We start from the raw sequence: 21,618 nt of genomic DNA on the forward strand, positions 1-21,618 counted from the left end.
GTAACAGTCTGTTTGGAAGAATTCTGTTATTCCTTCATTGAAGAACAAATCATCAAGAATACATCCATAAGGATAAACTTCCTTTTCCATGTACTATTTGTACATGTACTATTTCCATGTACTACTTAGAGATATAATTTCTGTAAGAAAAATGGGATAAATGCTTTGGTTCTTTTAATTTTTCAAAAGAATGATCTTATGTTCTTTTAATTTTTCAAAAGAATGATCTTATGTTCTTAGCATCCTCTAGCAGTGACTTTTTTAAGACCTATTTTGAACTTCTAGATTGATGCATATTTAATTTGTTGTTATTATATTTAATATAGATTAATTGTCATTGTCCCTAGTGAAGTTTAAGTTGTCTCAGGTTGCCTCTGGAAATTGGATCTTCAGTGATTTTTGACCCAACAGCCATTTCTCAAGAAGCTCTGGTTTTTTTCAGTGGGAAGTTGTTTTCAAAAAGACCATCTGGAAATTGGTGCACTCACTGTAACCATTGTTTGGTCTTTACTTTGCCAATGAACAGTAATTCAAATTCAAACCTAAAAGATTTTTATCTAATCTTTTTTGTCGTACGTGTTTCTTTTCTTCCACATTTAGAATCCTGAGCTTCAACACTGGGGCTGATAGACTATTCAATAATTATTTTTTGTTATTGTTATCCTCTCACATTTCACATACAGTAATTTCAGACCAATACTGTCATCAATAATATGCTTGTTGACAGGTCTTTTTGTCTTTAGGATATATCCCACTTAAGTGTATGGTCAAATTTTCTGTTTTAAAATCACTCAACGAGTAGTTGTATCACTAAGTGTAAACATATTTGGATTCATTCGTTAAATTTTATTTTCAGTGTTTGCTCTTTTCAATTTAATTTTGTTTTAGTATCTGTTTATTAAAAATCATGAAAATAATGAGACTAGCTATTAAAATGAAACAGAGACAGAAAAATTAGACTAGTAAATAGAATAAAAGATCAGTACTTTTGTAGTTTAACATCTCTGAACTGAAAAGTGCTGTATTTAGGTTCAAGCAGCCTTCTTGCCTCTCTGTAGCTATGAAGAAATTGAGGGAGGAATGAATCCATGAAGTAATTAAAAGAATTAATCATGAAATTTGCTATTTTGCTGAGTATTTTTTCAGCAGTTCTAATAAGTAGCATTTTGCCTGATGAGAATTTTTCTTCCTTTCCCATTTTTGTTTTCTTTTTTTTTCTTTTGGTTGTTTGAGAGCGCTAAAAGAGAAATCCATGTTAAAGGTAATTGAAGGAAAATAAGGAGTGATGAAATAATCTTTGCGTTATAATGCTTTGGTCTCTAATGATTTCAGTTTTCCATAAATATTTTTCATCTTTCATAATTGTTTTGATATCTTACTAAATTCTTTGTATCCTTTGCTAGCCTTTGGATTCTGTGAGTATAAGGAACCGGAATCTACGCTCCGTGCACTCAGGTTATTGCATGACCTACAGATTGGAGAGAAGAAGCTACTTGTTAAAGTTGACGCAAAGACAAAGGCACAGCTAGATGAATGGAAAGCAAAGAAGAAAGCTTCTAATGGGGTATGTTTTCTATATTGTCTTCTCTAGGCCAACTGTGCTTTTTCAGTGTAAATGCTTCTCATTATGAATGAATCTAATACAGGGCTTCACAAGATCATCAAGAGTGTGTTTTATATATAGTTATTTTAAGTCTTTTATCTACCCATAGTGGGTGGGTGACTGTTGGTTTGCTTGTTCCAGGTTGGGATGAAGGTAGTAAGGGAGGCTGGACAAGGTTAACTTGCCAGAGAAAACACTGGTACAGACTATTCCAAACAGAGCTAATTCATTAAGACAGCTTTGTAAGTAAGTACAAAATATATTTCAACCTACAAAACTTTTATTAGTTGCCCTTTTTTAGAAGTACACAGGTTTTAAAATGAATTAAAATAAGTCTTATTACTTGTATCAGGTGGTGGCTCTATTAAATGAAGCTAATGTAAAGGAAATTTTTGTATGTTGTGTTGTAATGTATACATTACTACTCCCTCTCAACAAAGCGAAAAATAGCTAAAGCCTTAGTGTATATTTCCTTGTCTTCCCTTCCTAGTTCCTTTTGACATATCAAGCTGAATGAATTCAGAGTAGATTCATTATTACCTTTCTATTTTATAAAAACAAAACAGCCTTTTTGGTCTGTTGAGGCTTTTAACTGTTATTCAAAATAGAAGTAGCTTTCTTAATTCCGTCACTCCCTCTTTTACAAAAACATTGTAAAAGTGTTCATAAAAGCAGAACAACCTCTAAGTAAAAGAAAGTGAAAGTGAAGTCGCTCAGTCATGTCCGACTCTTTGCAACCCCATGGACTGCAGCCTGTCAGCCTCCTCCATCCATGGGATTTTCCAGGTAAGAGTGCTGGAGTGAGTGGATTGCCATTTCCTTCTCCAGGGAATCTTCCCGACCCAGGAATCAAACCCGGGTCTCCCTCATTGCAGGCAGACGCTTTACTGTCTGAGCCACCAGGGAAGCTAAAGAATACGTTAAATACAACCCATAATTCTATCATCATTAGTAACCACCGTAGACATTTTTTGTTGCATATTCTTCAAGGCATTTTTCTCTAAGGTATAAGACATTAAGTGTAATTATGTCAAGCCCTTGCTCATACATCCTTAATGGTTTTGAGTTTCTCAAAGTATGAAGCCTATATTCTTATCATGGTGTCCTATCCTTGCTCCCATCTACCTTTCTGGCTTACTCCATCAATTCCCTTCCATGTGTCAGTCATATATTCCTACAGACTCTTTTTGTGGTTTGATGTCCTTGTTGCCCATCTGAGCTCCCTGTTGAAATTCTATCCACATTTAGTTTAAATGTTGCTTGATTCATGTAACTATCATGAGTCCTACCCTTGATTCCTCTGAGGCAGAATTAAATTCTTTCTTTTTATATAAAGCAGGATTTTACTGTTATGTCAGCCTGCTTTGTAGTGTATTTTGTTTGTATCACTCTCTCATACCTTCTTATCCCCTGTTTTCATTCTCATATCCTACATTCACTGATTATAAGGTAGGGCAATAAGTTCACAGACTATTTTTTCATCTTGTACCTCCACAGAACCTAGGTCAGAGTCTTTATTGCCCGTGATGAGAATGGGGTGAACATTTATTGTAACAGTTGCATTTATGTTGCTCACCTGATAATCTTTATTGTCTTTACCTAGCTGTATAAGGAATTAATACAATTTACAGTCCAGAGAAATTGTGTTTTTTTTTCATATCAGCACTAGTGTCTGTCATACCCCTAAAACCTTAAAAAAGCCAACGGTCTTAGATTTTCCTTGCTGTGATTCATATTTCAAATAAAGCATGGATACAATGCTTTCAAAGTTTTTTATGTAATTCCCCTGGACTCATTATTGTACTCTGCTTGGTCATTTGTGAGGTGGTTTAAATTGTGGCATTTGCAAATGGTGTGCTCTGATCATAAAGTAAATCATTTCACTGTATGTTTATATAAATGAGGAAATGAATAATTGTGTGACGTCATTTTGTAATCACTGTTAATAAGAGGAATCACAATTGAAATCTTTTATATTTTTCCTCAAGAATGGAGTTGAAGCTACCTCTAATAAAAATGGAGCAGTTATTTCAGATAAAATGAAATTTAAAAAATTAGCAGACCTGACTTCTGGGTGCATTTGGCATGGTTTCCAGAGGTATTGAAGTCGTAAGACAAGCATGGCATAGTTTTGCAGAGTTGTCCATTTTACTCAACAATACTAGTAAAATGAAGACAAATAATTCTATCAGATAAAAATTTTTTTTCAACAAGTAAATACATTGTCAGGATTTTTCAGGGTAAATGTGAAAGTGTATTTGTTCTTTATTTTTTATTGTTGATTTGTTGGAGAAATTTAGAAAATAGTGATTTGAAGTAGATGATATGAGAAGGAGACATTGAGAAATGTGTGTGGTACCTCATCCATTTTCCTGATTCCCAGGCAGAAGAAAGAACACGATTAGTTGTGTAGTCCTCTGATTCAAAAAGAACCACGAATTTGTCTAGAAAGATGTTTTTCCTGACCCAGAATTTTAACAGGAATTATGTGCCATGATTAGTAGCGCTGTTAAAAGCTTTTATTTAGATTTTGCGGAATCTGTAGAACTTTTTTACCTCTAGTACAAGTATTTCATTTGAGGTAGCAACACTGATCTTAGTCCCTGTCCTGTTTTACCTCTTGTTCAGTAGTAGTGGTTTAGGACTAGAGATTCTGCTTAATCATCAGAAATAGTGCTTGTTTACCACACATTCAAGATTGACTTCCAAGTATTGAAAGTACAAATAACCTTTGGAAAGAGCTGCCTACTTTATGTTTTTTAATTTAGGACAGATCAGATACTGCACGTAGGAACACCTCACATTTTTGTTTGGAAACTAGTGTGAGTGTGGTGGAACCTACATTTTTTCAAAAGAAAGAGCTCTACATTTGCTTAGTTCCCAAAGTTCTTGTTTTGGACTCTAGAGGTCAGTGCCAAAGAGAGGGCCAAGTGGAGTTTTTACCTAACTCTCCAACTAGTAGCTTTACTATAACAGCTTTTAATTTCTCTGAAAAGAGCCAAATAGTTGGGACATGTAAACATCTTAGATGTTCAGTCTATTTCTTTGATCCTTTTGTACATTACTGCACTGCTGAACCCTTCACTTTATGTTGCTCAGTATGCTTTCTGTTTCTGAAGTGGAAGAAAAAATGAAGTCAGGAAGTTGTCTGTGGTTCAGGACCCAGAAGTAGAGTTTAAGTTGAAACTGAAAATAACTTTTCCTCCCAAGACATATATTGTCATTTTTGTTTTTCTTACATTAATAATTGCTTAAGAGATGGGGCTCATAAGCTTTCCTTCTAAAAAATGTACATTTTCTCTATGGATCAAGGGGTGGTAGTCATTTGTAATGTAGTGTGAACTAGTTCATTCCAAATGCTTTATTATGTTTAGCTATATTAATATTTAAGTCTTAGCTTAGGATGAGTGGTGGTAGAGAATTTAGGGGCTGTGAATATTTTTAGATGAATAAGGCTTTGGATTTGTAACTCCACCTCTGTCCTTATGTTTAAAAGAGCATGGCGATGTAGAGGGTTCATGGAAAGAAATTGAGAATGTAGGTAAAATGCTAAAGACAGACTGGACTTCCTCTCATGAGGTTTATTTTCATAATAAAGAATTTAGATCTCAACAGCTGAGGGTTGATAAAAATAATTGTATGTGTCTTCAGGACCTAAGGTTTCAGTGACAGGTTACTGGTGGTTTAATTCTTGTCATTTTAAAACTTGTGAAGAAGCAGAGTATTACTGAAGGGATTTTAATGAAAGCTGCATAAAGACCTTATTGTTATATATCATTGATTTAGAATAAGAGAGGACCATATCACCAAATTTTAGTTTACAATTTAGTTTACAATTTTCTTTATTATGAAAATAATTTGGTAAATAATATAAACAATTGAATTACTCTCCTTGGTTAAAGCATTGTATCTTTATCCAAGATGCCAAGTAGATAGCTGGCTATAAGAAAATTAGATGAAGAAGCAGGTTTGAGAAAGTAAGCAACTCAAGAGTGGTTAGTTACCACATTTAAGGACTTACATGAACATTATCTATCATAACCTATATCTGTGTCTGTTATCCTTCTTCCTTCTCTTAAATTGTTAAATACTTAGGGAAAGTTATTTCTTTCTTTAATTTTGAATTTTTAACCATCTAACATAGTGTCTTGCATATAGTAAACTCAAGAATTTGAGCAAATTAAGAAATAAATGCGTGCTGAAGAAGTATCCATTGGGGATAGCTTTCAGAATGCTGGTTGTTACGAAATCACGGCTCAGTTACGTGAAGGAGCCACCAGGCATGACACTCATCTTGAAGAGCGTTTAGAGCATTGTGACCAAGAGCCAGCATTTGTCCAGAAAAGCAGAATTCTTGTTTGTATCTGAAAATTTGCACAATGTATGTTTACTAAGTATGTATGTAGTTTTAAGTTACAAAAGTTTTTTGTATATATAAATCTTTATGTTTATTTTCTTTATCATACTTTTTTGTTGCTTCTTTGTCATACTTTTCCTCCTTTCCAAGTTTTAAGAAGAGAAGAGGGTAATGAAATTGTCTGGAGTTTGAGGTCATTCTCTAAATTTTGTCATTTGAACTTGGATTAATTACTTAACTAGGAGCTTTAAAATAAAACAGAAATAAGAACAGTAGGATACTGGAAACCAGTCATTTTTTCCCCACATGGACACAGGTAACAATTTAGACTTCGTTTAAAAAAATAGTAAGTCTTGGGAAAGAATTCCCTGGTGGTCCAGTGGTTAAAACAGTGCCCTTTCACTGCTGAGGGGGCCTGGGTTTAGTGTCTGATTTAGAAAACTAAGATTCCCACGAGCCTTGTGACCCAGCCTCTTCCCCCCAGCCCCATAGTCTGTTACTTATTTGTGAGAAGTAGTACAACATGATTTTGTTTTTATTTTTCATTATGTTACGTTCACAAGTTGTGCGGAGAAAGATGCGCATATTTAGAATTGATTCCTTTTTAGTTACATGAGTATTTTAAATGGTATTCCCACATTGCAGAAAGCAGAGGGGGAAAAGAGAAGCCATCATTTCAGCTCCTGGTCTTCCTAGTGTTTACGTTTTTTGTTGTATATAGTTTTATTTGTTTAACCTACATATGTTTTTGGTTATTATTTTATATATTTTTTTACTTTATTATATTTTTATATATTTTATTTTATAAATATATTTTATATATTTATTATATTGTATACTATAAATATATCATTATATTTACTTTTGTTTTGGCTGTACCCCAAAGCATATGGGTTCTTAGTTCGCTGACCAGGAATTGAACCCGCATCCTCTGCATTGAGAGCATTGAATCTTAACCACGGCCACGGGACTGCCAGGGAAGTCCCTGTTTTTGTTTATTTAAAATGGTCTCTGTCATAGGTACATAAAATTGTATTTTGCTTTTTCAACGTAATTAAGTTTTCAACACTAGAATGAGTTACTCAGTAAATATCATTAGTTTGTGCAAGTATTGGGCAAGAGGATCTGAAAAATTGTGAAAGCTTTTCAGATGTGTAGTGTGCTAACCGTGTGATTCAGTCTTTCTGTTGCTAGTTAGGGATCAGAATGTTAGATATCAAAGGACCAAAGAAAAGAAAATGATAGAGTACAGTATATCTAAGGAAAAAAATGTAAAACAAATAGTTTACTTTTGTGAAGTTGGGAGTAAAGCTAAGTCTGCGTTTAATAGGGCTACAGAGATGGTTTGGAGAAAACATGTTTGTTTGTTTTGTGTGCTAACTTGTTTTGAATGATTTTGATTTTCTTGTTTGATTCCCTGCCCCCCTTTCCCATCTCCTGAATCTGCCTTGTTGTTGTTTTTTTTTCTCAGAATGCCAGGCCAGAAACTGTCACTAATGATGACGAAGAAGCCTTAGATGAAGAAACAAAGAGAAGAGATCAGATGATCAAAGGGGCCATTGAAGTTTTAATACGGGAATACTCCAGTGAGCTCAATGCCCCCTCACAAGAATCTGACTCTCACCCCAGGAAGAAGAAGAAGGAAAAGAAGGAGGACGTATGTGTTACTGATTTATGCCAGCAGAATCATTTCTACAATTTACATTTTGTGCTTTCATTACATTCCAACTTATGAGGGGAAAATAGAATGACTGGCATTTATAACAATATACTGTTAAGGCTAATTTGACCATGTTTTATCTTCCTTTTTTTTAAACCAAAAACATTTCTGTTTTTACATTTTTGAAATGCAGTGACATGGAAAGTTGTGTTTATTTGTGGATTCATTAAGTAAGGGGGGAAAAGGACAAACTTGAGGGATGGATAGAAATGAAAATTAAGGAGTAAAGTTTTTTTTCCCCCCTTTTGCCACAGAAGAGCTGGCCTTGTTTTGCCTTACTCCCTAATTATTTTTCTCTGCTCCAAGCGGGATACCAGATCTTCTTCACTGAGGATTTTGACCCATTTTCAAATTTCTTAGCCACTTTTCCTTATAAACCATGTTTCATTTCACTCCATCAACAGTAATGCTGTTGGCCTTATAAATGGAGTACTATGAAAGAGCAACACAAGATGAAAACTCCTCTCCAGTATTTTATTATCACCCACTTTTGTCAGTCTAAACTAATGGAATGGTAGGGAGTGCAGGTTGAAAGAAAACATTTGATTTTCTTAGTTACTTTCATTTGGATATACTTAACAGAAATTATGGGGAGAGTTCTGTAAACATATTGGAGGTATATTATATGAATGGATTGCATATGCCCTGGAAAAGTAGTACTGTAAACATTGTGAATTAATATCAAGGCATTTTCACAGTTCATACTGTTCTGGATTTCATTGCCTTATTAAGCCATCTTCAGCTTTCTTTCTGATACATCAGATACATTTTTATTATTTGGCTGCTGCTTCTGTGGCCATAAAAAGCTGTCTAATGAAGTGCCAGTCATTAGAAATGGTAATTGGTAAGAGTCTATCAGATATAGGGTAATAGAGACCTGTAGAGTTTGTTCTTCCTCTTTCCCCTTTAATGGCAAAGGAGAAAGTACCTAGACACCTTCATTTGAAATGGTTTGAGGTGAGAGAGTCAAAAATCCTGCTCTGTGGCAAGAATTATTAGGTAAACTTTGTTGTTTTGATTGTTCCCTCTCTCTTGGAAAGGATGAAAAAGGTCTCACACTGCTAGTGTGAGATCCTCTTTATTCCCCTGGTTGGGGGTCTTGGAAGGAGTAGAAGTGGTAGGTGATAGATTGAGTGAAATCTCTTTTGTTATCAAGTAATTTAAAATCAAGAAAGTGTTACAGAAATCTGACATTGCTTATAGTGTAAACATACAGAAAACTGTTATTCAGAGTCATATGAACTGTTTGTTTTAATCTTTGTGGATTTTTCCGCAGATCTTCCGCCGATTTCCCGTGGCCCCACTGATCCCTTATCCACTCATCACTAAGGTTCGTTTACATCTGTAAAGTAATTAGCCTCCAACTAAAATGAATAAATTAAAAAAAATGTTTACTGCTACTTGCCAGATGTGTGATTCTTGTGTTCTTTACTATTTAACTTAGATTTGTTACTATATAAAGGCTTTACTCCTATGTTTTGTAAAGCCTGTATAGAATATCTAGCCTTTAATTTCTATCAATATAGATTGATCTTTATGCATTCCTACCTGTCCCCCCTGTTTTTTAGGAGGATATAAATGCTATAGAAATGGAAGAAGACAAGAGAGACCTGATATCGCGAGAGATCAGCAAATTCAGAGACACACACAAGGTAGTATTCTTGTTTTTTCACTTGATACCAATCTAGACTTTTTACAGAATCCAAAGCAAACAGACAAAAAAAATCAACCTTACAGTAGAATATGATTTTAAATGCTTTTTTGTCTAGGTTTAATTTATACTTAGATAGAAACAAAGAAACAGAAGACCAGTGCCATATTAGAGTAGTCCTTGGCATATTGTATGTAGATTTCTCAGTTACTGACTACTCTGCAGTCATCTCACTTTAATATGAATAAAAGCTAGTTTTATTTTTAGATTTCAACATAAACATCAAGGTCAGATTTAAACAATTCAAGGGGGCAGCAGAATAACATACACTGTAGTGTATTTCTGGGGGCAGTTATTTAACTTAATCTTAGGAAAACCTTTTCTTTAGAGCTGAGATTAAAATTTAAGATTATATTTGTGTAGATTTAAGTTGAGAGGGGGAGATTTTAAAAAGTAGGTCAGTGGTTACCAGACTTACCAAATTTTAGATGCATGGAAGAACTGTAAATTCCCATAAAGCTAATCTATTCATTGACCCCCACCATTATGATAGAGATCATATGGTGACTAATGCAAGATGAAACTCTCAGCTTGGAAAGTAACAAGGAATAGGATGTAAGTATGAGCTTCTGTTTTTTATTATATTTATGGATGCCCCCTCAGAAAAATATGCAAAGGGGTAACTGGCTTGGAAATGGATATTTATGCATAGTAAATCCCACTCACGAATTTTGCCTATTGAAAGCTTCTCTCAATGACAGTGCATCTGTGAATGTTCGCTGGTATTGAAGGTGATGCTTACGGACAGTGAAATGCAAACACTGCATGAAATGTATTTTGATGCTGGAGATGATAAGATGTTACTGGTTCTTACTCCTGAGATTGAGTGACCTTTAACTCAGTGAGATGTTAAGTGTTCATTTTTTATTTTATTTAATCTTATTTTTTCTTATAGCTTTCAAAATCCTTTATTGACAGTTAATGTCATAGAATCAATGCTGCTGAACACATTATCCTGATGCTGAGCCTTAGCTCACAGACATAGGACTTTTTCAGGAATTAAGTATGTCTAAAAGCACAAATGTAGATTTCCCAATTTAGAGTTAAAAAGTTAGTCTGTGGGAAGTCATTTTAGAGGTATATTAGGTTCAGTACTCAAATTCAGGGTATGTGTAAAGCTTGAAAGCGGTATACAGTGTGTGTGTGTGTGTGTGTGTGTGTGGTTTGCCCCCCTTTTGTTGTTTATTGTTAAATCCTGTCATGTCACTGGTAAAGTATGAAGAAATAATGTTTTAAGAAATTGATTGCAAAGATATTTGCTTCAGAGTTTGAGAAGCTGTCAGGCCTTTGGCTGCCTTAGATGTATTTCACTGTGGGGAGAGAATGTTTTGAATTTCTAAAATGTGCTTTAAAAATAAAATCAAAGTGAAAAAGAAAAGCCGTTCTTTTTATTGGGTGGTACGGTTAAAAGGGATATTTGAAACTCCAGTAACAAAAATTGAGCTCAGTGAACCTTTGCATGTTTTGGTATGAGTTTATTAAATAACCACAGACTGTCAGGGTATCAGCGTGGCAGGGGGCGTCCATTTACAGCACGGACGAGTCTGAAGAGAGAATAAGGTAAGATTTATGTTTTTTTTTTTTCTGTCCTTTCCTCTTCATTATTTCACTACTTTCTTAAATCTTTTTAGATTCACTTCATTTTTTCTTTCTCCAGTCTTTGTGTTAAAAAAATATATGTGTGTGTGTGTATCTACTTACTGCATATATATTATATAATCTTTTAGAATTGTGTTTAGTATGGACCAGATTCACTTACTTTTTCATTTACTTAGAAGAAAACTTTTGAAATGAGTTCTGAAACAAATTATTATTTAATTAAATGGAACTATACATTTAAGAAATAAGTGGTATAGTGATTAAGCAAAAGTAGAACAATTGAGGGAAACTACCAAAAAGATTATTATTGGAAGAGCTAAAATAATCTGTAAGTATTATCTCAGAAATAAACAAATTTCATTTAAGTGTATGATACTGAGGTAAGTTTCATATAGTATAGCCTCATTTTATGATACATTTAAAAAATTTCATCAGATGACTGTTTCAGAAATTAGAATTTGCCCATTTAAATAGCTTACAGTTTCTGTCCTCTTTCTGCCATTTCTTTTTTCTTCTCTTTGTAATTTCAATGTATTCAGTATTGGCTTTGCCTCCATTCCATTTTGATATAGACTGGCACCACAGCTGAATATATTGATTTCTCATGCATTAGCTTTTCTTTCATAATCCTCTGTCAGTTCTCTGATCCATGAGCGAGAGAAAAAGAGTATAACAGGTAAGATTGCTTTTTTAAAGTTGTTTTAAATGCTTTACATGACTGAGAAAAGAAAAAAAATGCACATTTTATTGTTGTAATTTAAATTTCATTTCTATGACACTAAACATGAAAACAGGAAAAATGTGTTTTGTTTTTGTTTTGTTTTCCCTGTTTGGGTTTTTTTTTTCCCCCCTGAGTTTGTGTAGAAACTGTGTGGTACACTGGTAATCTTGTCAGGGTACAAACTTGGTCTGACTTTGTTATTTGGTTTATTTGTGAACCATGTACTTGCTCTTCCTCCCAGAAGCATAGCTTATAGGCAAGGTTAATCCAGTGTTGGCGATCCATGTCCTAGCACAGCATCTGTAAGTTAATATGCAATCATTCCTTCCAAGGATGGATTTATCACTGTTGATATATTTCATTGTCTTATAGGCATAATGGGTATAAATATATTGCTTTAAAGTTAAGCCAGAAATTAATCTTATTAAATTAAAATACTATGATTATGTACCTTTCTGCTTGAAGTGAGTGATTTTCAGACTTTTTGTATTTGGTGGGCTGTCCATCTTGTAATGGTGGGAGTAAATGTTTCCATACATGATAGGGCAAATAATGGCTGAATTCACCTTGTCTTTTGGAGGGTGGGCAAATCAGAGGCCATAAGACTAGTTGCATTCCAATGACCTTACTGTCTTCCTCCACCTTCTCCTTTGAAACACTCAACTAATAATCCTTAGGTAATTGGAAGTCTGGGGTTATAGTTAGCAATAGTTACCCCACTGATTTAAAGAAATTCATAATGGGAAGAATTACATGTTAGCCAAGTGACTGTATTTCTAGAAATTATTACAAACCATCACACTCCTCACGGTCATTTTAGTTATTACATAGTCATTGAGTGGTCAGCCACACTTGACACAATCTCCCAGCATCCAAGATTGGAGATTCCTGGTCTATGTAGAGTATATGGTTTTGCACGAAATCTGTCTAGGCTTGTGATTGCTTCAGTTTAATTTGTCAAATAAAACCTCTAGTATTTAATGTTGAAGTACCAGTGGTTTGGTTTTCTTGTTGTTGTTCCCAGTATTGGGCATTGCGCCGGGAAAAGTCTGAATATTGGAGCTATAGAGTTAACTCTAAAAGTACTTTTATTGGTTTCTAGAAACTGGAAGAAGAGAAAGGCAAAAAGGAAAAAGAAAGACAGGAAATTGAGAAAGAACGGAGAGAAAGAGAGAGGGAGCGTGAAAGGGAACGAGAAAGGCGAGAACGGGAACGAGAAAGGGAAAGAGAACGTGAACGAGAAAAGGAGAAGGAACGGGAGCGGGAACGAGAACGGGATAGGGATCGTGACCGGACGAAAGAGAGAGATCGAGACCGGGATCGAGAGCGAGATCGGGACCGTGATCGAGAACGGAGCTCAGATCGGAACAAGGATCGGAGTCGATCAAGGTAAGGCTGCATGAAGTTACTGTTTGCCTGATAGCTTTAGTAGAATTACAGCTTAGTACTCTGGGGCCATTTACATTGATGTGATGAGAGAATTTCCTGAGCCACAGAGCATGCCTGGCTTGCTGTCTCACACACGTGTGAAATATTGGTTAAACGAACAGTTTTAGACTTTGGGTTAGTTTCTGTGTGAAGCCAGTTTTTACTCAGCTCTAGAATACACCAGTTGATCTCCCAATGTTTCGGATAGGCATGATTCCCTTGGTCAGTGGGCGTTGTTCTTGGTCACTAACTGAGGTCTCCTGTGTGGAAAATCAGCTCTAGTTGCACTGCTTTTAGTTCCTGGTGTTTATTTGGTCCCTTAAACCACTGGTTGGTCACACCTTACCTCCCAGACAAGTTAGTTTTTTCTTGATGGTTCCTAGTGATTTCACTTTTGTTTTATTTAACATTTTCTCATCATTATATAGATTTCCTATGGGGTATCATCTCCAATTCTTCAGGAATGAGGGAGAGCAAAAATGAACAAAGAGAAGGGAGTGAGTAGAAGGAAGCAGCAGAAAAAGGAAAGAGAGGAAAGTTCACTTTTTTCCCAAGCTAGTTTTCATATATACATTACTTTGTTGAGATACTCCACTTAATTGTAGCTGAAACAAGGTCCACCAGTTACTGAAATCCAGTGCTTTTTAGTCTATAGTGGGCATTAAATTCCTTCCTCCCCTGGAATAACCATCATTCTCTTGAATAACCACTGTTAAGATTTGACATGTATCAAATCATGATTTTATACTTTTACTAAGGTATATTGTTTCATATATACATGTATTTATATGTGATGAGAATCCATGGCATCACAAATCTGCAGTTTGGTTTTATCCCTCTGAATTAAATGCATGAGAACTTCTTACTGCTGAAAGATGTACAGTTAACCCTTGAACAATGCTGGGGTTAGGAGTGTCAACTCTGCAGTCAGAAATCTGAGTATGACTTATAGATGGCCATCTGTATACAGGGTTTTTGTGTCTGTGGTTCTATGTCCGTGGATTTGACGCACCTCAGATTGTGTAGTACTGTAGTACCTATGGCTGAGAAAACACCATTTATAAATACGTGTGTGCATGCTCAGTTGCTCAGTCATGTGTGATTCTTTGTGACTCCGTGGACTGTAGCCCACCAGGCTCCTTTGTTCTTGGGATTATCCCAGCAAAAATACTTGCTGACGCAAAGATAGAACCCGAGTCTTCTGTGACTCTGGTGTTGGTAGGTGGATTCTTAGACACTGAGCCACCTGGGAAGCCCGCATATACAAGTGGACCTGTACAACTCAAACCGGTGTTATTCAAGAGTCAGCTGTAGTTCTGGTTTATGCATGCAGCATGCTGGAATGCTCTTGGCTTCACACCGTTGCCATTGTCTGTATTGGCTTGATCACTACTGAAGTTGACTATCTTGTATCATGTTCATCGGCCCTTAGTATTTTTCTTATTCAGGATTTTTTTGTTTGTTTTCTGAGATGCTGATAAGCATTAACATCGAGTTTAGAATGCAGTTCAGAATTTGGGGCTAGGATTATATTCTGTGTCTGGCTTGTGTGAGGAGTCTACAATTCTGCAGAAACCAAATGCTAAATTCTGGCTTGTGAGTTTGTCTATTATTTCATATTATATATTGTCCTCCTTTCTCCTGGTTTCTAAAAGAAAACACAAAGGAAACTGACAGATTTTTACAATCTTTTATGTAGAGAAAAGAGCAGAGATCGTGAAAGGGAACGGGAGAGGGAAAGAGAAAGAGAGAGAGAACGGGAACGAGAGCGGGAACGTGAACGAGAGAGAGAGCGAGAAAGGGAACGGGAGCGCGAGCGAGAGAAAGACAAGAAGCGAGATCGAGAAGAAGATGAAGAAGATGCATATGAACGAAGAAAACTTGAAAGAAAGCTCCGAGAGAAAGAGGCTGCCTATCAAGAGGTAAATTGAGGGAATGCTTTTATTTATAAAAGTTGGTACTTAGTAGGTTAGTCAAAAATTTCAGAACCTTTTGTATACATTTTTAAAACTTTTGACAATTTCTTTTTTTAGCGCCTTAAGAATTGGGAAATTAGAGAACGAAAGAAAACCCGAGAGTATGAAAAAGAGGCTGAAAGAGAAGAAGAAAGAAGAAGAGAAATGGTAATTTTCTTGTTTTAAAATGTGGTTTTTCAGATAAAAATCAGATCAAATCATTTAAGTAGAAGTGACTTTATAATTAAAAAGTATCATCTCACAAAAAACCTGATCTCCAATATAAATAATATTTGAAGTAAAGTTGATGCAGTTTCAGTATACCAAAATGTTTCTGCTTCCTATTTTTCTTTTTTAAAATATTTATTTTTAATTGATTGATTGCTTTATAATATTGGTTTGATTTCTGTCATGCATCAGCATGAATTAACCATTGGTGTACATATTTCCCCTTCCTCTTGAGTCTCCCTCTCGCCTCCTTTTCTTTCTATTTTTCATATTTTGGCTTCCTATAAACTAAATTATTAGTTGGCATATTGTCAAAATAAACCTGTTATAGAATGTAAAAAATGAGGATTTATAGAACTTTCTTTGATTAAGAATCTGCAGCATTTTTTAATTTGAAGAGGGTTTTAGAGGCTTTGATACTCTGTATCGGCGTAGTATATTTGGGTGAAGGAAACAGTCTTATGAGATCTGTTTTTAGAAATCAAAATTACTGACTTCAGTATATAGCATTTATGAGTTACTGTTTTTCCTTATGTTACTATATTATCCTTCCTTTTAACTACATTATAATAATCTTATTTTTTGCATTTACACTATTTGATAAACTAATAATGAAGCAATTGGCATAGGTTAATGAAGTAAAATGATGAAAAGATAATATATTTTATCATAGTATTTGCTTCTATAGTATGTTCCATATGTTCTGTCTTTGCCAGAGATTCATGAAAGTTTCTTTATCTCCAGTTTGGAGTCTATTCTCCCAAAAACATCATTAAAGTTAGGAACCTTCTTCAAATAGCTTTTGAACATGAGACATAGATGGAATTTTTGTAAGTAACCAAAAGGGTGCATACAGCAATTAGGTAGTATGGGTTTTCTGGATGGCAGATCTTTTTAAAGTCCTAGAGTTTATTTAAAGTAATTTTGATTGCCCTGGATTGTAGCTCCCATTCTATAATTTGTTCTTAACTCTTAGGTTAGAAATAGAGAATAATATAGTAAAAGACAAAATACTTTAAGAAGTGATTCCATTTCCTATAAGCAACTCTAAAACCTGTCTTTCTAGAGAAAGGTTTCCTATTAGTAATTTTTCGTTGGGAAGCTTAAAAAAAACTCCAGTTAGAAAATAGTTACTTGTCAATTGAAAAATGTTCAAGGAACAGAAGTATGTAGTATAAAAAGTGAAAGTTTGTATTCCTCATGAGAGGTGACTTAAGTTAATATTTTAGTACATACCTATGGATCTTCCTGTGTTTTATTTAGATATTTGTAAATATGGTCATCACTACCTGGCAATCTACTTGGATTCATTTGGCAGATTTTGTGTTAGGTCCTGGGTGTATAGGAATAACTAATCTTTGTACTCTTTAAACAATTGGATAGTATTGTCAGAGAGGTGAAGTAGTTACTGTACTGTGTGCGTGACTGTTTTGAGGTATGATAAAAGTGTGTTCACAATATTTTGGGAGTGGAGTACAGAGAAAGTGGTTAATTTTGTCTGTGGGAAGGAGTTGGTCATGAATAGATGGTTAGATTGGGGAAGTTTTGTGTGTGTGTGTGTTGAGGGGGTAGTCTTTACAGCGATGTATCAATAACATTTGAACTGGATGAAATTATTAATGTTTTATTGTAGACAGGAATCTACATCTGCTTTTCATATAGATATAATAGTTTTGGGGCTTCCCAGGTGGCACTAGTGGTAAAGAACCCACCTGCCAATGCAGGAGATGTAAGAGACGAGGGTTCCATCCTGGGTGGGGAAGATTCCCTGGAGGAAGGCTTGGCAACCCACTTGCCTGGAGAATCCCCATAGACAGAGGAGTTGGCAGGCTACAGTCCATAGGGTCGCAAAGAGTCAGACATGACTGAAGCGACTTAGCATGCACACATAAAAGTTGTTAATATAGTAGAGATGTAGATTATAAATACTAATTTTGAAATACTTTATAAATAATGATTAGATAATATTTCTGTGAAATATAATAGTAGTTGTGTTTAAAATTCCAAAAATAAGAGCGAGGAGTTTCTGTACTTTCATGTTCTGTGTACTCAGTCTGGCATTGCCTTTAGATTGATATATAAACATGATTTAAAATTTTAATCCTTCATTTCATAAAAACTACTGCTTGTACCATCATCTACCTGTAAATGAAAGTGTGAAATATTTTTGTCCAGTTAACAGATTCAATAAGATAACTTGTAGTTTTGTTTCTTGGTGTGCTCAGGTTTCATTAGAAAAAAATTACTATGAAGATTATAATATATAGAGAAAATTTATTGTAGCATACTCTGTGGTTTCCATTTCATAGATAAGTTCTAAATCTGATTTGCTTTTTTAAAAAAATTTTACTTATTTTTAATTATTTTTGGCTGTGCTGGGTCTTTATTGTTGCTCATGGACTTAGTTGCTCCATGGTATGTGGGATCTTCCTGGACCAGGAATTAAACCTGTGTCCATGTATTGCAAGGCAGGTTCTTAATCACTGGACCATGAGGGAAGCCCTGATTTGCTTTCAAGAATAAAATATTTTAAAAATCTAATGTTATTTACATTTAATATATGAAGTTTATGAGAATTAAAAAAAGTTCAAGTGGTATGGATAAGAAAAATTTGTTCCCAGGAAAGGGGGAAATGTAATTTAAACTGCTTTTATGTTAATTTTCCACACTTTGTCCTTCATTTCTTCAAAGGCAAAAGAAGCTAAACGACTGAAAGAATTCTTAGAAGACTATGATGATGATAGAGATGATCCCAAATATTACAGGTGAAGAAACCTTGCTTTATGAACTCACACTATCAGTTTATTATTAGCTGTATTTTTTGCACCAGAGAGTACAAGTTCACTCAGTGGAGTGAGAAAGAATAATCTTTGAATTCGTCTTGTAATTACCCCCGTAGTCGATAATGCTGTTTTCCAGGGGTTGGGGCCTGTTGCAAAAGAATTGACAATTCTATGGATCTTCTTTGGAAGGAAGTTCATAGTAGTATTATAACAGATGAACTTTTCTTCATGCATTTTAAAGAACTTCAGTTTTTATAGCAAATTTTAACATTCCTTCGTGATTATCTAAGGTGGTCTAGAAATTTTTTGTCTTCAAGGATTTCTAGAGTGCTACGTAGTAATCTTGAGTCCCCCTCTTCCCCACTCAGTTACTTTACTATTATGATGTGAGATTTGTGAAGCCTGTCTTTTCTCTTCTCTTCCCATGGCTTTTCTCGACTTCTCTCATTCTTCTAACACTTAGGCACATGGTGAAATTGTTTGCTTTGTTCTGTTCCCTCCACTCCAAACTACTGTTTGCCTAAGGTTATGGGCATTGTTTTGATTTTTTTCTTCTCATTTTCCTGAAAGAATCTAGGTATGTAGTGAATGCATTTAATACGTATAATTTAATACACTGTAGCCAAAATCATCAAAACATTGGAGTAACACCTTATATTGAAAGAATGCCAAGGGTTTGACTTTGTAGAAAATGCAAAATAAAATTACTGAATCATAAAATAGTACGTTATATCTGAGATGTAATAAAGTGCTAGATAGAACCTCTGCTTTCTCTCAGTTATGCCCTGCTTCCTTCTGTGATTTTTTTTTTCCCCACGAGGAGAGGAACTGATTTAAATTGAACACGCATCGCTTCTCAGCCTTTTGGCTAAGATTGTGTAAATTGAACACACAAAATTATTATTAGGGATATTACTACTCCTTGTATTAATGTTTCACAATTTGGCATCCAAGAAGACAAATTATGTGTTACAGAGCTTCCCTGCGGAGTAGGCATAAAATGAGCGCATTCTTCCCTCAGAAAGCTTTTTTTTTTTTTTTTTTAACCTGTTTTAGATACTCATTTAGAATGACTTCATTCTGAGGCATGGTGATATGTGACAAGACAGTGCTTACTTATTAAGCATTAACCTGTAGAGAGCATGCTGTCTTGGGTGTTTTACAGATAGAGAGCATTAAGACAGTCTCCAGTCTCTTAGAATGCAGCTTTTAGTATGGAAAGAAATTGCTTTTGGAGATACTGTGTGTAGTTGCTGACCTTGATATTAAGTAAGGCCTCTTGTGATACGCTTTTGCAGAGGAAGTGCTCTTCAGAAAAGATTGCGTGATAGGGAAAAGGAAATGGAAGCAGATGAACGGGATAGGAAGAGAGAGAAGGAAGAGCTGGAGGAAATCAGGCAGCGTCTTCTGGCAGAAGGGCACCCAGATCCAGACGCAGAGCTCCAGCGGGTAAGATACATCCGAAACAGTGTTAAGACTGTCACATCATTTTAAGCCAGCCAACTATGATGGAGTTTACTTTATAAGGGAAATGTTTATTTTCCATGCATCTTGCTATTTTGGGGGAAGATATTAGTACTTTCTCTTTATTATGCAAGTCATCAGTATTAGTTGATTTACAGCATTATTTTCAACATCTTCTGTATGTCTTATTCCTTTATTTCTGTGAAGTATTGTTAAGTGAATGTCTTTTAATGTAACTTTATTTACAAACCTGTCCTTCCCTATATGTCATGTGACAGTAATTTTTGTAGTTCTCTTGTTGCCACCCTAAGTACTTTGATTCCAAAATAAAGATGTTTTCGTGAACAGCCTGTCATTTAAAAGGAAAAAAGGAAAACTCTGTCGTAGGACATGGCATACCGATTCTTGCTTTTAAGAATAGTATGTCATATTAGAAAAGTTTTTACTCTTAGTGTATCATGAATCTAATACTATAAATTCTTCATGTCAACTTTAAAAAAAATCTGTTATATGCTATTAACAGAAACCTTGTCTTCTTACATGTCTGTTTTATTTTTCACAATGAAATAATATTTTTTCTGTTAAGTACTTACATGAGTAAATAGAAACTTTAGACTACATAGAAGCCAGTAATGAAAAAGTGATTTCTTATCAGCCAGTTATAATCATCTTAAGTGTTTGGTTATTTTAAAAATGTTTTTACACATGTATACATACACAACCCCCCTCCCCTCCCACATACACATAAGCTTTGTAAATGGGAATATAAAGCTGTTTTCTAATTATGTAGTGTTTTCTAATGTACTTTTTTTTTTTTAATAGAAGTATGGTTCATACACAGTATTATATTAGTTTCAGGTGTTTAGCAATTTGACATTTATTATACATTATGAATTGATACGTCTAGTAACCAAGTAACCATCTGTCACCAAACCAATATTGTTATTATAACAATATTGACTGTATGCCTTATGGTGTATGTTACGTTCCCCATAAGTTTTTTTAATAACTAAAAGTTTGCACCTCTTACTCCCCTTCACCTATTTTGCCTTGATCCCCTCTGGCGGCCACCAGCTTGTTGTCTATATGTGTAAGTCTGTTTTGTTTTCTAATGTGCTTTTGCATCAGGTGTAATCTTCTACACAGAATTTCTCCAGTTTTAGCCCATGTATCTTTTATCTATCTATGGCTGTGCTGGGCTTTCTCTTGTTGGGGTGAGTGGTGACTATTCTTCAGTTGGGGTGTGCAGGTTTCTTGTTTTGGTGACTTCTCATTGTGGCTCGTGGGCTCTAGGTCACATGGGCTTAGTTGCCCCTTGGCATGTGGGTTCTTAGTTCCTGAACCGGGTACTGAACTCATGTCTCCTGCATTAGCAGGCAGATTCTTAACCACTGGACCATCAGGGAAGCCCTGCCCATGTGTCTTTTTTTCCGTACCTTCATCATCATGACAGTATTTTTAGTATTTTAAATCCTTACCATTGTAACAGTTAGGTTGAGGAACGTTATTATGTTTTAATTCTCTAAGTACCAGTGGGTTTGAATGCCATGCAGATTGTTGAGTGATCATTGTGCTTCCTTTGTGCGTTGATAGATAGATGGTGATACGCACAGACTTGAAATTTTTTTGTAGTTCACGATACATATTTTTACTTTTGTTTTTTCTGTTTTTGTTTGTTTTTATACTCAGAAAACTCACTAGTCTATTCATCCAAGTTTTTATAATACTCTCATCATGGTTATATTTTACTATGTTTTGTAGCTTCAGGGGGAGTGTTCATTTTGGTATAGGACTTTGACTTCAGAATTCTCCCTTTGTGCCACTTCTTCCTTTTCCTATTTGTGACTGTACCTTCAGCCATTATCAAGAAATAAAAAATGATTATATATGACCAGGCTGAGGATTTGAGTTGCCTCTTAATGTATTGTGTGTACTAGTCTAAAATTTGTGGTTATAATTTCTTTAATAAAAATACAAAAAGACTTTTTCACTTTGAATTAGCTGACTATTAGCAGTTAACCTCTGTTTTCTCTGAAAAGTGGATATAAG

At 34.9% G+C, this 21,618-nt stretch overlaps 1 protein-coding gene across 1 annotated transcript in view; it reads left to right on the forward strand.

Annotated features, from left to right (window-relative positions):
* The window catches only part of RBM25 (RNA binding motif protein 25), a 53,534-nt gene that overhangs the window by 18,263 nt on the left and 13,653 nt on the right, over window positions 1–21,618 (forward strand). Inside the window, exons 6-14 of the mRNA XM_027552343.1 lie at window positions 1,404–1,564; window positions 7,432–7,617; window positions 8,957–9,010; window positions 9,249–9,332; window positions 12,814–13,100; window positions 14,839–15,061; window positions 15,173–15,262; window positions 18,014–18,087; window positions 19,404–19,554. Of these exons, the coding sequence (XP_027408144.1) occupies window positions 1,404–1,564; window positions 7,432–7,617; window positions 8,957–9,010; window positions 9,249–9,332; window positions 12,814–13,100; window positions 14,839–15,061; window positions 15,173–15,262; window positions 18,014–18,087; window positions 19,404–19,554 (1,310 nt within the window). The remainder of the gene's footprint in view (window positions 1–1,403; window positions 1,565–7,431; window positions 7,618–8,956; window positions 9,011–9,248; window positions 9,333–12,813; window positions 13,101–14,838; window positions 15,062–15,172; window positions 15,263–18,013; window positions 18,088–19,403; window positions 19,555–21,618) is intronic.

Source organism: Bos indicus x Bos taurus, chromosome 10 (genome assembly GCF_003369695.1).
Source record: "Bos indicus x Bos taurus breed Angus x Brahman F1 hybrid chromosome 10, Bos_hybrid_MaternalHap_v2.0, whole genome shotgun sequence".
NCBI classification, from domain to species: Eukaryota; Metazoa; Chordata; class Mammalia; order Artiodactyla; family Bovidae; genus Bos; species Bos indicus x Bos taurus.